The sequence below is a fragment of the Xenopus tropicalis genome, chromosome 7 (assembly GCF_000004195.4).
Source record: "Xenopus tropicalis strain Nigerian chromosome 7, UCB_Xtro_10.0, whole genome shotgun sequence".
Classification (NCBI taxonomy): Eukaryota; Metazoa; Chordata; class Amphibia; order Anura; family Pipidae; genus Xenopus; species Xenopus tropicalis.
The window spans coordinates 89,976,704-89,991,186 of record NC_030683.2 but is presented as its reverse complement, the minus strand read 5'-3'; the positions used below and the strand labels follow the sequence as shown (position 1 = coordinate 89,991,186).

Genomic DNA, 14,483 nt, shown 5'->3' with positions numbered 1-14,483 from the left:
CAATGTACTAGGGGGGCCCTGCTGGCTACCAATGTACTAGGGGGGGCCTGCTGGCTACTAATGTACTAGGGGGGGGACACTGCTGGCTACCAATGTACTAGGGGGGGGACACTGCTGGCTACCAATGTACTGTGGGGGGCACTGCTGGCTACCAATGTACTGTGGGGGGCACTGCTGGCTACCAGTGTACTAGGGGGGGCACTGCTGGCTACCAATGTACTAGGGGGGCACTGCTGGCTACCAATGTACTAGGGGGGGCCCTGCTTGCTACCAATGTACTAGGGGGGGCCCTGCTTGCTACCAATGTACTAGGGGGGGGCCTGCTGGCTAGTAATGTACTAGGGGGGGACACTGCTGGCTACCAATGTACTAGGGGGGGCCCTGCTGGCTACCAATGTATTAGGGGGGGCCCTGCTGGCTACCAATGTACTAGGGGGGCCCTGCTGGCTACCAATGTACTGTGGGGGGCCTGCTGGATACTAATGTACTAGGGGGGGACACTGCTGGCTACCAATGTACTGTGGGGGGCACTGCTGGCTACCAATGTACTGTGGGGGGCACTGCTGGCTACCAGTGTACTAGGGGGGGCACTGCTGGCTACCAATGTACTAGGGGGGGCACTGCTGGCTACCAATGTACTAGGGGGGGGCCTGCTGGCTACCAATGTCTCATATCTGTGAGTCCTTTGTATTTGTGGGAGGGGGGCCCAGACATTTTTTTTTGTGAGGGGCCCCGTGATTTCTGATGGCGGCCCTGCCTATAGTACACATATTAAGCACTGACAGACAGCCCATAATGCAAGGTGTAAACACAAAAAGGGTTACAGTTACACAACAAATTACACAGTGAAAATAAATCAATCAATAAATAAGTATCAATGAACAATTTGGATAAAGACCCTGTCCCAAAAACCTTAAAGTCTATTATATCTATATATGTGGATTCCTAATTCTCATGTGGCTTTTATTAATCCCCATAAAACTGTATGTTTGCTACTGCTGAGCTTAAAGAGATACTGACACCAGAAATTAAACCATTTTTTTACATCTATCGTAACATTGCCTTTGTATGCTATTTATAAATTTGACTTACACATATTTGCCCAATGCTTTTACATGACCTATCTGATTACCCATGTCCCTCTATGAGGGGGCGGCCATATTTGTGCAGCAGGAGTCTGTTAGCAGTAGAACCTAAAACTGACAGGTTGAGAAGGGATAGTCAGGTGGCAAAACAGGCAGGATTAGAAACTTCAAGTGACAATTACTTACAAAAGTAGCCATATCAGCAAAAACGAACAATATGACCTATAAATAACTTATACAAAGTTTTTTTAGTGTCACATGGAATTGTTCAAATCAGTAGCATTTTTGCAAATAAAATAATAAATTATATTTGCAACATTTATTTTGTGGATATGTAATTTTTAATGTAATGTAAAGGGGCAGTATACACCCCTTTTTGCATAAAAGGAATAAATAGGGCATGTGCTGGGCATACTTTTTGCCTATTGTTTTAATAAAGAAATAGCTATGATTTCTGTTTTTTCTGGTACTAAGCAAGAACGCAAAGCCAGTTTCATTTTAGTTCTTCCTGTCGCTTCCTGATGCTGCAGAACTTCAAAGTAGCTGATGAAACTAATTACCAGTTCATCAAGATCCCCACATAATGAGTAGGGGTGTATTTATCATGTTGTGTAAAAAGTGGAGTGAAGCATTATCAGTGATGTTGCCCAGGGCAACCAATCAGCAATAATAATTGATAAATATATTCCGATAGTGTAGGTAGCGTAATACTCTACGTACGCTTCAAAATCCTCCTAGCTGTGCCTGCACCTGATAGCATTGAATACTCTCTTCTGCAGGCACATGTAGCCGATATCCACTGAAAATGAGAAGTCTCGTGTTTTTAGGTGGATAGCTACATGTTCCTGCACCCGAGTGCATTCCATGCTATCGGGTGCAGGTACAGGTAGGAGGATTTTAAAGTGTATGCAGCATATTCCATGCAAGCATTTTTCTGTTTGCAGAGAATACGCTACCTACGCTACATGTGGAATTATCCTAAGCAGCAGATTTCAGGTGCAGGCACAAGGTAGAGATGGGGGGATGGTCCTTGTTCAAAGGGAGCTCTGAACAAATTGCCCTGTTTACAAAGGAAGGAGCAGGAGAGTTTAGTAAACATTGGCAAAAAATAAGGAACTATGGATTGTCTAAAACAGGGATCCCCAACCTTTTATACCCATGAGCCACATTTAAATGGAAAAAGTGTTGGGGAGCAACACAAGCATGGAAAAAGTTCCTAGGGGTGCCAAAAAGAGCTATAATTGGCTGCTTAATAGTCCCTGTGTGGACTGGCAACCTATATGGTTTTTATCCAGCCAAAACTTGCGCCAAACCAGAAATTCAAAAATAAGCACCTGGCTTTGAGGCCACTGGGAGCAACATCCACAGGGTTGGTGAGACACCAGGACACGTATAAGTGGGGTGCAGGTCGGCCACAGCTTTATTAGAAAAAACTCATTTGTCCCTGCCACCTGTTTTTCCACCAAGTACCAACACATCTTAACGAACTTCTGTTTTATAACCGAATGCCAGCCACTGCAACTGCAGTGGGCATGTAACAGACATCAATTAACACCAGAAATTAAATGGCCAAGGACTATCACAAACCGCCCAACTGTCCCGCTTTCCGCGGGACAGTCCCAGTTTTGGTAGCGCATCCCGCTGTCCCGGATAGTTCCATGAATGTCCTTCACTTCCGTAATGTGGGACATTCATGGAACTATCCCTGACAGGGGGATGCGTTGGCTGTAGTCAGGCGTTCCTCTTCTTCAGTGGCTCCTCTCTATATGCGGCTCCTTGTTCGGCGGAGCCAGGCCAGTATTGACGTCACACGCACGCACGGGCGCAACCTTATAAAAGGGCCTGGCTCCGCCAAACAAGGAGCCGCATATAGAGAGGAGCCGCTGCAGAAGAAGCAGCAGCAGCATCATCATCATCATGTATGGAGGCTCTGTGTATTGGGTGATACTGTGTATTGGGGGGATACTGTGCATGGGGGGTACTGTGTATAGGGGGCTAATGTATATGGGGGGGTTACTGTGTATGGGGGGGCTACTGTGTATGGGGGGCTACTGTGCATGGGGGGTACTGTGTATAGGGGGCTAATGTGTATGGGGGTGTTACTGTGTATGGGGGGGCTACTGTGTATGGGGGGCACTGTGTGTGGGGGGGCTACTGTGTATGGGGGGCTACTGTGCATGGGGGTACTGTGTATAGGGGGCTAATGTGTATGGGGGTGTTACTGTGTATGGGGGGGCTACTGTGTATGGGGGGCACTGTGTGTGGGGGGGCTACTGTGTATGGGGGGGTGCCTGTGTATGGGGGGCTACTGTGTATGGGGGGCAAAGCTGATACATAGTTATAACTCACTTATAACTGACTGCCTTCTCTCTATATTTGTATTTTATATGTAGGAGTTGCTATATTGTTTTCCTTAGGTAGTACAGTATGAGGGAATAGCATATTTGCGTCTGATCCTGCCATTTCATCTATATAAAAGGAGTATTTTTAAAAAAAATGGGGTGTGGTAATTGGGGCGTGGCCATTAAAGTGGGCATGGCAAAAAAATTGCCGCACTGCGCGCTCCAATTCTTTTTGTCCCTCTTTTCATTTTTCAAATGTTGGGAGGTATGCTATCACCCGCCATTTGCTGTGACAATTTTAGCAATGGACACAATGGCCTATACAAATGTTTTTGTTTTTTTTTATAAAATTGAAAACCAGAACAGGATGGGAGGGACGGAGATGCGGCTCTTTTGCAGCAGCAGGGGAGAGGGAGTGAAACGTGGGAGCAGCAGGGGCAGAAGAGACAGGGAGCAAGGAAGTCAGAGGAGGAGTTCTGTTAACCCCTTGTGGGAGGTAATTTGCATATTGCTATTGCAAAAAGCATTTGTAAGTGAATACAGTCCCTTTAAAACCCTTTATTTTGTTACATAAAAAGGAAGAGCACTAGCGCCACCAAAAAAAAAAAAATATATTTCTGGTGAATTATGACTTTTAAAAGTCATAATTTTGACTTTGACTTTTAATCTCATAATTATTTAAAAAGTCGAAATTATGACTTTTAAAATCATAATTATGAGATTAAAAATCATAATTTCGACTATTTTAAGTCATAATTATGAGGTCATAATTCACTGGAATTTTAATTTTGTTGGCCCCACTGCTTTTCCGTAGTAAAAGTGAAAGTGAAAGCTTTTTACTTCACATAAAGCAATTAGTTCCGGTTTCAAGATAATCGAGGGTAAGCTCGGCCTCTGTCGAAGATCGAAATAAGTCTTTCTCCGTGTGGGAATTAAAGCTCCGCTGTTTGCCAAAATGACGGATAAAAAAAGATGAATATTGTTACACAAGCACTGTGTTGGGTAAGAAGGCTCCGGAGCCTTTATTATGTTTCCTTTGTCTGTGATGGCGCTGATCTGCAGTTTGCGCTGGGAGGGCCCTGGTATTAGGGTGTGTCCCCCACCCCCACCTCACATAAGACATTCCAAACAGGATCAACAAGAAGGATGGTATTGGGCAGAGAGCATGGAGAGCGCATAATGAGCGGCAGAGGAGCGATAATAAATGGAGAACTGGGTGAAGGGAGCGGAGACTGTATTACATGGGCGTGAAGGGGGCACAGTGATTTTGAGGATGGGATATTGGGGGTTATCTACTATGTGCAAGTCTGGGTGCCTAGTGCAAAAGTCAGGTCCCTCTCCCGCCCCTACACCTCTTCCTCCTCCTCCGGCTCCATTTAGCGTAACGTTCAAACACCATCCCGCCTGAGCTTTCATACAAAAGGTGGCAATCCTAGTCTTTTAAGTTTAAATTGCTTCTATTGGGTTCCACCAAGCTGGTGCCATGTGCCAGCGAGATTGTATTGTGTGCCTTGAAATAGAGTAATTGTAATTTTATTTCTTAATTGGCATGCCTTTTTGTTAGCCAGCATTCTCCTGTAGCTTTTGTTTAGCCACAGTAATGGGATTCTGTTATGGTTAATATATAAACAACTGATTTCTTGACTTACATAAAAAAATAGGAGGGGCAAATTGTAATAGTGTAAAATAGTCTGGAATATATTAACACAGATATTTACTGTTGGACATATGTCCAAAAGTGGATAGTTCATCCCATTAAAAAGATTTTTCTAATTGATGTCTAAAAGTGTTACCAAGTTATATAGCTATTTCTTAACAGACCTCTAACCAAATGGAGGGTTGTTCAGGACTGGCAGCGCTAGATAAAGGTTGGTAATGCTTTATTTTAAAAAATCAACATCAACTTGAAAGAGAAGTTTGTGAACAAACTTCATGTTGGTTTGGAAAATATGAAGTCACTGAATTAAATCTGATCTGTTGTTGGCTCTGCCCACTTTTTCTAACCTTGGACCATGGTTATATAATAAAAACAATTGTGCAAAGTTTGGGGACCCTGGTTTTAATAGTGTCTGAATGGCAGCAGTTTAAATTTCCCCACTGAAAGTCAATGAGTGACATCTGATTGGCAGTTGGTGGCTCCACCCCCCGTTTTCTAACCTGAAACTGCAGTTACCCAGTGACTAATTAATAGTTACCGAACGGCAGCAGTTTAAATTTAAACGAATAAAAGTCAATAGGTACATTGTGATGGTGGTTAGTGGGTGTGCCCACTTTTTCTAACCTTGAGTCGAAGTCACCCAGTGACAGACAGTGGGCACCCTGGCATAAATAGTGTGAGAATGGCAGCATTTTAAATTTAAAACGGTGAAATTCAATGGATAAAATCGGATTGGCTGTTAGTGGCTCAACCAAATTTCCTGTTTTTGACCAACTCTGCAAAGTTTGGGGATTTAGGAATAAAAATTGTGGGACAGCATTTTACATTTCACCATTGAAAGTAAATATATGAAATGTGATTGGCTGTTGTTGGGCCTGCCCACTTTTCCCAACGCCGAACCGCAAATACGCAGTGACTAACTTTACAAAGTTTAACAACCCTGGAATTAATAATTAATGGCATCAGTTTAAATATAAACCAATGAAATTTAATGGGTGGAAATGGATTGGTTGTTGGTGGCTTTTTCTAACCTTTAACCTTAGTCCTCCAGTGACAAACTGTGAAAAGTTTGGGGACACTGGCATTAAATGTGTGAGAATGACATAAGTTGACATTTCCTGACTGAAATCAATTGAAGAAATGTGATTGGCTGTTAGTGGCTCTGACTCTACACCATACTTAAAGTTAACTCAAAGGTGAACAACCCCTTTTAAGTGTATTACAGAAGTTTTTTAGACACAGCGTTCTACATTTAGGGGCCCATTTACTTACTCACGAACAGGCCGAATGCGTCCGATTGCGTTTTTTTCGTAATGATCGGTATTTTGCGATTTTTTCGGAAAATTATCGCGACTTAGAGTCCACAAGAAGCTCTACTAGTGCAAATCAAAAGTCACTAGATAGGGATATTGTCATCATAAATATCTATATATACCATACCAAAAATGCATAAAACTGCACCAAATTGTAGACTCTATGTAAACCATTCAGATTGGAAACATACATGGCAGGGGCCACATGACTTTTACCACATGGCACTTAATTATAAATTATACATACATATATCACGTCTGATTTATTTAAAAAAAGCTTTATTTCTATAATACATTGTGAATTATTTGTATATTTCCAAATTATACAGATTTAATCACTTTGAGGAGACCACACTTCATCGTATGTATGGTGATGTGATTAGGACTGTCTTTGCTATGTCTCAGTCTATCAAGGTGTATCATCCTATTGTTGGTGCAATATATACTAATAGTATTACATTGAGAGTATAAATCGCCAATGGCGTATCATTTCTTTAAAATAACTGATTCTGTGCAGCTGAATTCACTGTTTGTCTCCTCTTCCTCCTGAAGCTGCGCACAAGAATCCTTTCCCGGCCAGACTTGTAGAAAAACAATCAACTCTGCTCTGCGTTCTGAAGGGCAGAACAGCAGAGTGGGGTGGTTTCATTTATTGTTGAGGCTAATCTCACTTAGAAACAACCTTGCCCTGCTTCCCTGGCCTTCAGAATGCAGAGTAGCACAAATATTGAGTTTTTGACTTGGTCCCTAGATAAACCTTCAGAAAGTTTTGATGTAAGTGAATGTTTTTGTAATTAACCTTACCATATGATATGAATGCTTATTTGTGTCTTTTTACCTGTACTTTTACAGCTCTTTATTTTATCAATCTTTGGAATAATCCTGATACATTGCACAACTTGTAATCCAGGAGAATATGAAATAAAAGGTGAATGCTGCCCGATGTGTACGCCTGGTAGGTAAAGTTGCAATTTTATTGAGTACAGGAGATGTTTCCTGGTGGTACACAGCAGAGGCTTTCCTTCTTTTGTAAGCGTAGGATGTCTAAATCCAGTCACTTAAAAATTATGAAATAGTTAAGTAGTAATATGTCCATGCTGCAACTTTAACCATGTTTTCCTTATTTTGCCTATAGAGCAGGCAGTAAAGACAAGGCCCACTGTAAACTGTGTCCCCCTATCCCATGCGTCTGGATGATGGCAAGTTAGGGGGCAGGAGGGGTCTATATGTCTCCCCTCATTTGCACTCAAGGTTAAAATGCTGCTTTTTTTTAGCTCTTGGATTTTTTTTTACACTCTGGAGTTGACCAACTGCTACAAATTACAGTCATGTGAAAAAAAATAAGGACACCCCATTAAATATTTAGTTCTTTATTAAGAAATGTTCACATATCGATGTGTCATCTTGTTTTTATTTATTAACTTTTTGCATACATTAATATTTTGAAAAGTAGTTTTTTTTGTGTCAGTGTCACTTTAAGACTCTCCATTTCTTAGTTTTTCATCCAGACTTTGGTAGATCTACTGGTATGTTTGGGTCATTGTCGTTGTAGGGTCCAGTTCTGCTTCAGCTTTAATTTTCTTACAGATAGTCTCACATGTTTCTCAAGCACCCTCTGATACACAGTAGAATTCATGATGGATTCTATAATGGTCAGCTTGCCAGGCCCTGCTGCAGCAAAGCATCCCAAAACATGACACTAGGGTTTTTGGAGACTTCTTTTAGCATCTTGCTTTCTGCTTGTGGGGTGAACTTGCTTGGACGGCCAGACCTGGGCATGTTGGCAGTTGTTTTGAAAGTCCTACATTTGTAAACTATTTTCCGGACAGTGGGATGGCTGATTTCAAATCAGATTCTTTAAATCCTTTTAAATCCCTTACTAGACTTGCTACAGCTCTTTTGATCTCACCATGGTGTTCACTCTCACCTCAACAGTCAGGAACACACTAAAATAAATGTCTGAGTTTTAAATATGGCACACCTCCTTCAAAATGCTTAGTAAGGCTAATGTCAGATGAGGCATCTGGCGTATATTTTTGGCTAGCCGAAAATATCGCCATCCACCTCCTACCTGTGCCTGCACCCGAATGAATGAGATACGCTCGGGTGCAGGCACATGTAGCTGAAATACACATAAAAGAGAGAATGCAAAGTCTTGCATTTTTATGCAGATATCAGCTACATGTGCCTGCATATCACATTCATTCGGGTGCAGGCACAGGTAGAGGGGGATGGCGATATTTTCGGTAAGCGATTTTCTTGCGAAAGTATACGCCAGACGCCTCGTGTGACATTAGCCTTAAGGCTGATGCCAGATGAGGCGTAGGGCGGATATTTTCGGCAAGCGGAAAAGCACTTGCCAGCCATCAGCCTAAAATGTTCTAATCATGTGCACCTGATGTGATACACCTGTGTGTGATTTGAGCCATTTTGAGTGGAACCAGAAATTGCATTTTTGTAGAATTACATTTTACAGAAGATTCTAATTTTGTCCTAATTTTTTCACAAGGCTGTATATACAGCCGTTCTTTGAATTCACAAAAAAGAAAAAAATATTCTAGTGCTCAGATTCAGCCTGTGTGAATCCCCAATACATTTTACAAAAATTGAGGTGTTAGCACCACATCCGCTTAAATCTACCCCAGTGAAGTAAGCACAGACAGGAACTGCATCTGCCTATCAGTGCGCACACAGGGTGGGCTTTAGGCATATATTGCTAAACAGTCCACTTTGTGGCTAAAATTTGGACACAGTGGTGTTTTTTATTTGTAAAAAGCCCTGTACGTCATGCCTGGTCAGTGGCATATGTAAAATACTGGGCTCACTTGCCATGTGCTTCATTCATAGTAGAATGCATTACTGGTGCATTTGTGCTAGGCACTTAGTAGATAGTGTTTTAGAGGGGTACCTCTATTTTGGAGGGCACACAAAAAATTTGCTTTCCCTATCAGAACCCTCACACTAAAAATGTAGTGATTAAAGATCATGAGAGAGAGCTTTTTTTTTCAACTGGTATATCTCCTTTTGAAGTACTGCTTTCTCTTGCAAAACAGAAGTACTATGACTTTTTAGCCATAGTTCTTTATGATAAATGGTTGTGGATGTTATGAGTACGGGAAATATTTATAAGAGTGTGCAGAATATTTTATAGCAAAAAGGTGTAACAATTGGTGTAACATAAAGATGAATTAGAAAGCTTTGTTGTATTCTTTACTAATGAGGTTTTGCCATGTATTGGGATTATGAAAATAATAACAAAAACCGAGATAGCATGACATACCCAGCAAAATGGCAGTGTGCTGTTAATATCAACTTAATTTTCAAAATATCCTTACAAATATGGCCCTCCACAGGATTCCTGAATGGTCTCCTGACCTGTCATATCTGTTTAAATGGCCAGGCAGTATACAAGCCTATGCTCATATACTGTAAGCCTATGAATTAGTGCCCATTTAGGCACAACACTCGTTAAGGCTTAATAGTGATGTCCTAATAAAGTAGTTTTTTTCGATTTAGTTCACTGTTTTTGCCAAGTGAACTGGGACTTTTATATAAGGGTGTGAAATTCCCTTATATTAACTTTGTAATTGTTATTTTTTCTATCATTTGTAACTCCACTTATCTTTGAGCACGTCTACACCAGATTATGATTAGGCAGTATAGTTTAAAATGTCAGTGTTGCTCAACCAAATTGGGTTTAAAGGACAAGGCAACACAAAATATAATTGTTTGCCTAAAAAAGAAACCAAAATTCTAAGCAGCTTTGCAATATACATTTATTACAAGTTTGTAATGGTTTTTGAGTTATTTGTCTTTATAATTGCTATTAGAAGCAGTGTTTATCTGTCCTTTTCTATTCACTGCCCTGGTGCCTCTGACTGTTGAAACATTGTAACACAAGGCAGCAGACTGACAGACCTGACTTGGTGGAGGAGACTGACCTTTGCAACATTGTTTAAAATGTAACAACCAGAAGTTCAGCAAATGCTGCTTTCAATAGCAATTACATTTACAAATAACGTTTAAAGCACTAAAATTTTTTAATTATTTCATATTGGAAAGTTGCTTAGAATTATGTTTTCTTTTATTATGCAAAAAATTATTTTTAGGGTTGACATGCCCTTTAACCCTTTCACTGCCAGCCGATTTGTCCCAAAAGTGAACATCTACTGCCAAGCTGTTTTTAGACATTTTGCACTCATTTCATTTGCTTCGGTTTCTTGACAGGAAAACCTACATGAAATAAAGCATGTTATATATCGTTTTTTCCGGAACGAATTGGGCTTGAACATTGTAATAAAATTTTGTACTTTTTCTGGAGATTTAACACATTTTTTGAGTGAAATATGTTAAAAAAAAAGTGAAATAAAGAAAAAAGTATTTTTATTTTGTGTTTTTTTTCCAAGAACGATTACATTAACTTACAAAAATTTTACTGTTTCTAAAAGCCCCGATTCTACTGAATCCAACAATACCAAATATGTATTGGTAACCCACTTTTCTTGCCCAGAAGACACCACAATAATAAAACAGCATTTTGCGCAATTTTACATCGAAATAAAAGTGAAAAGGCCATCTCTATTTTAACATGGCATATCTTATGACAGAAATGGAAGACCCCCATAAGTCACACATTTTTAGAAACCGCACACCTCTATATTTTTAGTTGTGGTGTAGTTTTTGCTCTAAATGTAGCTCCTGTCATACAGATAGCGTAAAAACATATGCCATATTTTTAAAAAAAAAAATTTTTCTGAAACACTATCACAGTAACGAAGTCCACTGTGATAGTGTTTTCTGAAAGTGCACACCTGTGGCTATTCAGCAGCGCCATTCTTGCTTTCCTGCATGCAGAATTGTGGACGCAGTTCTCCGTAGAAGTTTGCAATTTGGCCTGAAATAAAGAAAAAAAATGATCCAAAGTTAGATTTCTCCCCGAAATTGCCATAACAACGAAATAAAACCACTAAAACATCAATCTGCAACTTGTCCTGAACAAAATGATACCCCACATGCATGGGTGCACCTAAAGCCACGGCCTCCAAACAGCCCAAAACAGGGGCAATACATAAGAGCAATTTCAGCTCGAAAGTTTGGAGCTGCGCTCTAAGTGCACACCATGCAGCTTTTCAGTCTAAACACCCCCTTACCTGTGAAATACCCCCACAAACTATATGTTTTCTGAAAGTGCACACCTGTGGCTATTCAGCAGCGCCGTTCTTGCTTTCCTGCATGCAGAATTGTGGACGCAGTTCTCCGTAGAAGTTTGCAATTTGGCCTTAAATAAAGAAAAAAATGATACAAAGTTAGATTTCTCCCCGAAATTGCCATAACAACGAAATAAAACCACTAAAACATCAATCTGCAACTTGTCCTGAACAAAACGATACCCCACATGCATGGGTGCACCTAAAGCCACGGCCTCCAAACAGCCCAAAACAGGGGCAATACATAAGAGCAATTTCAGCTCGAAAGTTTGGAGCTGCGCTCTAAGTGCACACACCATGCAGCTTTTCAGTCTAAACACCCCCTTACCTGTGAAATACCCCCAGAAACTATATGTTTTCTGAAAGTGCACACCTGTGGCTATTCAGCAGCGCCATTCTTGCTTTCCTGCATGCAGAATTGTGGACGCAGTTCTCCGTAGAAGTTTGCAATTTGGCCTGAAATAAAGAAAAAAAAGATCCAAAGTTAGATTTCTCCCCGAAATTGCAATAACAACTAAAAAAACCTGCCCAATTTAGCCCCAAAATATATTCTATTTACCTTTATCTGTTTAGTTGAACATCTTTTGGCTGTATAGCTTCATCTGTATTCCTGCGAATCTTCGGGTGATGCGGGGAGGTGGTGAAAGGGAGTCATTGCCCCCACCGAGTAATGACAACCGGCGGGGGCAAGGGTTAGGGTTAGGCAGGAGAGGTTTCTGCCTGGCTACCCCCAATTGTTGCACCCTAGGCAGGTGCCTCTTCTGCCTACCCCTAGTTCAGCCCTGGCATTAGCTAAAGCATACCTCTCAACATTTGAAAAATGAAAAGAGGGACAAAAAGATTTGGTATGCACAGCGCGGCAATTTTTTGTGTGTGCCCACTTTTGTGGCCCCAATTTCCACACCCCATTTTTGAAAAAAGAAAAAATACTCCTTATATATAGTTGAAATGGCGGGATCAGACGCAAATGTGCTATACCCTCATACTGTACTATCTAATAAAAATAAGATAAGGCAGTCAGTTATAAGTGAGTTATAACTATGTACCAGTTTTGCCCCCCCATACACAATGCACCCATAGACAGTACCCCCCCATACACATTGCCCCCATAGTCAATACCCCCATACACAGTACCCCCATACACAGTGCCCCCAATTGCCCCCATACACAGTGCCCCCAATTTCCCCCATACACAGTACCCCCAATTTCCCCCATACACAGTACCCCCAATTTCCCCCATACACAGTACCCCCAGTATCCCCCATACACAATGACTTCAATTGCCCCCATACACAGTACCCCCAATTTCCCCCATACACAGTGCCTTCAATTGCCCCCATTACACAGTGCCCCCCATTACACAGTGCCCCCCATTACACAGTGCCGTAATCTATTACATAAATTGCATAGCACCTCAATTCTGAAAAAAGCTGAATGCCTGCACCAAGAACAAAATATATATTGCCCAAAATAAAGGCCTAAATATCTGCATTGAAAGCTGAGCTAATGAGTTGTGAATTCGCCAGTTTCTCTCCAACCAAAAGAGCTATGCCATCAGAACAGTACTATTACTCATAATAGGGAGAAAGACTACAATTAGCATAACTCCCATCTACCAACAAACTAGAACTTTCTTTTCACTACTGCAAACAAAGACCCTAACTGTGCAAAAATAATAAAAAAAATATTCCATGGAGACCTAATACTGTACACTAGTAAAACCTAAAATGTCACCCAGAAATACATATAGCTTTAGCAACTGCCCTGAAACACTAGTACTGCCCTGTACACTAGTAAAACCTAAAATGTCACCCAGAAATACATATAGCCGTAGCAACTGCCCTGAAAGGGTAGCTTATGAAGTGTCAGTAAAAAAAAAACCTTGTGGCATCAGCAGGGGAGATAAAATCATCCGCAGGCAAGATGAAACATCATGATCATCACGCACCACAAATTTTTAGGGGCCCAGTCCGTCACGCAACACCTCAGTTGGCTATACATAACCTAACATAACATTTTAGGTAAGGAAACACCCAAACTAACCACGACATAAAACCTAAAAAAAAAATCTGACCTGAATACATAAACCAAAAGGCTATTATATTAATTTTGCACAAAGCGGGATGCCAATTATAATAAATTCTATCAGTGCACAACAATTTATTACCCTTTCAATAGTGCAGCCGAGTATGGTATATCTCAAAACATTGTTTGAGACATAACCCAGGGTTGCGAGGGCACTTAGGGCAGTAGTACCGTGTATCTCGTCTTATACCCCTTTTACGGCACACTCTGCAAGCTTTTTGGGCAAACACTTTTCCAGGGGGCTGATTTACTAACCCACGAATCCGACCCGAATTGGAAAAGTTCCGACTTGAAAACGAATATTTTACGACTTTTTCGTATGTTTTGCGATTTTTTCGGATTCTGTACGAATTTTTCGGATCCAATACGATTTTTGCGTAAAAACGCGAGTTTTTCGTATCCATTACGAAAGTTGCGTAAAAAGTTGCGCATTTTGCGTTTTTGGATCCGAAAAATTCGTAAAGAATCCGAAAAAATACGAAAAAATCGCAAAGTACCGATCATTACGAAAAAAACGCAATCGGACTCCATTCGACCCGTTCGTGGGTAAGTAAATCAGCCCCTAGGTGTGGGTGGAAGCGTATCAATAAAGTGCTTCCCAATCAATCGGGCCACATTGTCACTGGGGGGCATCTCAGGCTCTGTCTCCTCTACGCCACTAAACAACAGGGCAGGGATTATCTGCAGCTGGTATTTATAGTAGGATAATTTGCGGCCTGGTACTGCTGCCTTATATACAACGTATGACTTTCGAAGGGCCATTTGAATTAAGTATATACCAACTTTTTTGTACC

At 41.1% G+C, this 14,483-nt stretch overlaps 1 protein-coding gene across 3 annotated transcripts in view; it reads left to right on the top strand.

Moving 5' to 3' along the window:
* The first annotated feature begins 4,261 nt into the window (after positions 1–4,261).
* The window catches only part of tnfrsf14 (TNF receptor superfamily member 14), a 76,438-nt gene continuing 66,216 nt past the window's right edge, over positions 4,262–14,483 (top strand). For 2 of the 3 annotated variants that reach the window (XM_004916156.4, XM_012967125.3), the window contains exons 1-2: positions 4,262–4,429; positions 7,250–7,352. In XM_004916156.4, the coding sequence (XP_004916213.1) occupies positions 4,400–4,429; positions 7,250–7,352 (133 nt within the window). In that variant the 5' untranslated portion in view covers positions 4,262–4,399. Of the gene's footprint in view, positions 4,430–4,551; positions 4,851–7,249; positions 7,353–14,483 lie in introns of those variants that run through there. The other variant, XM_031905864.1, reaches the window with a different exon arrangement.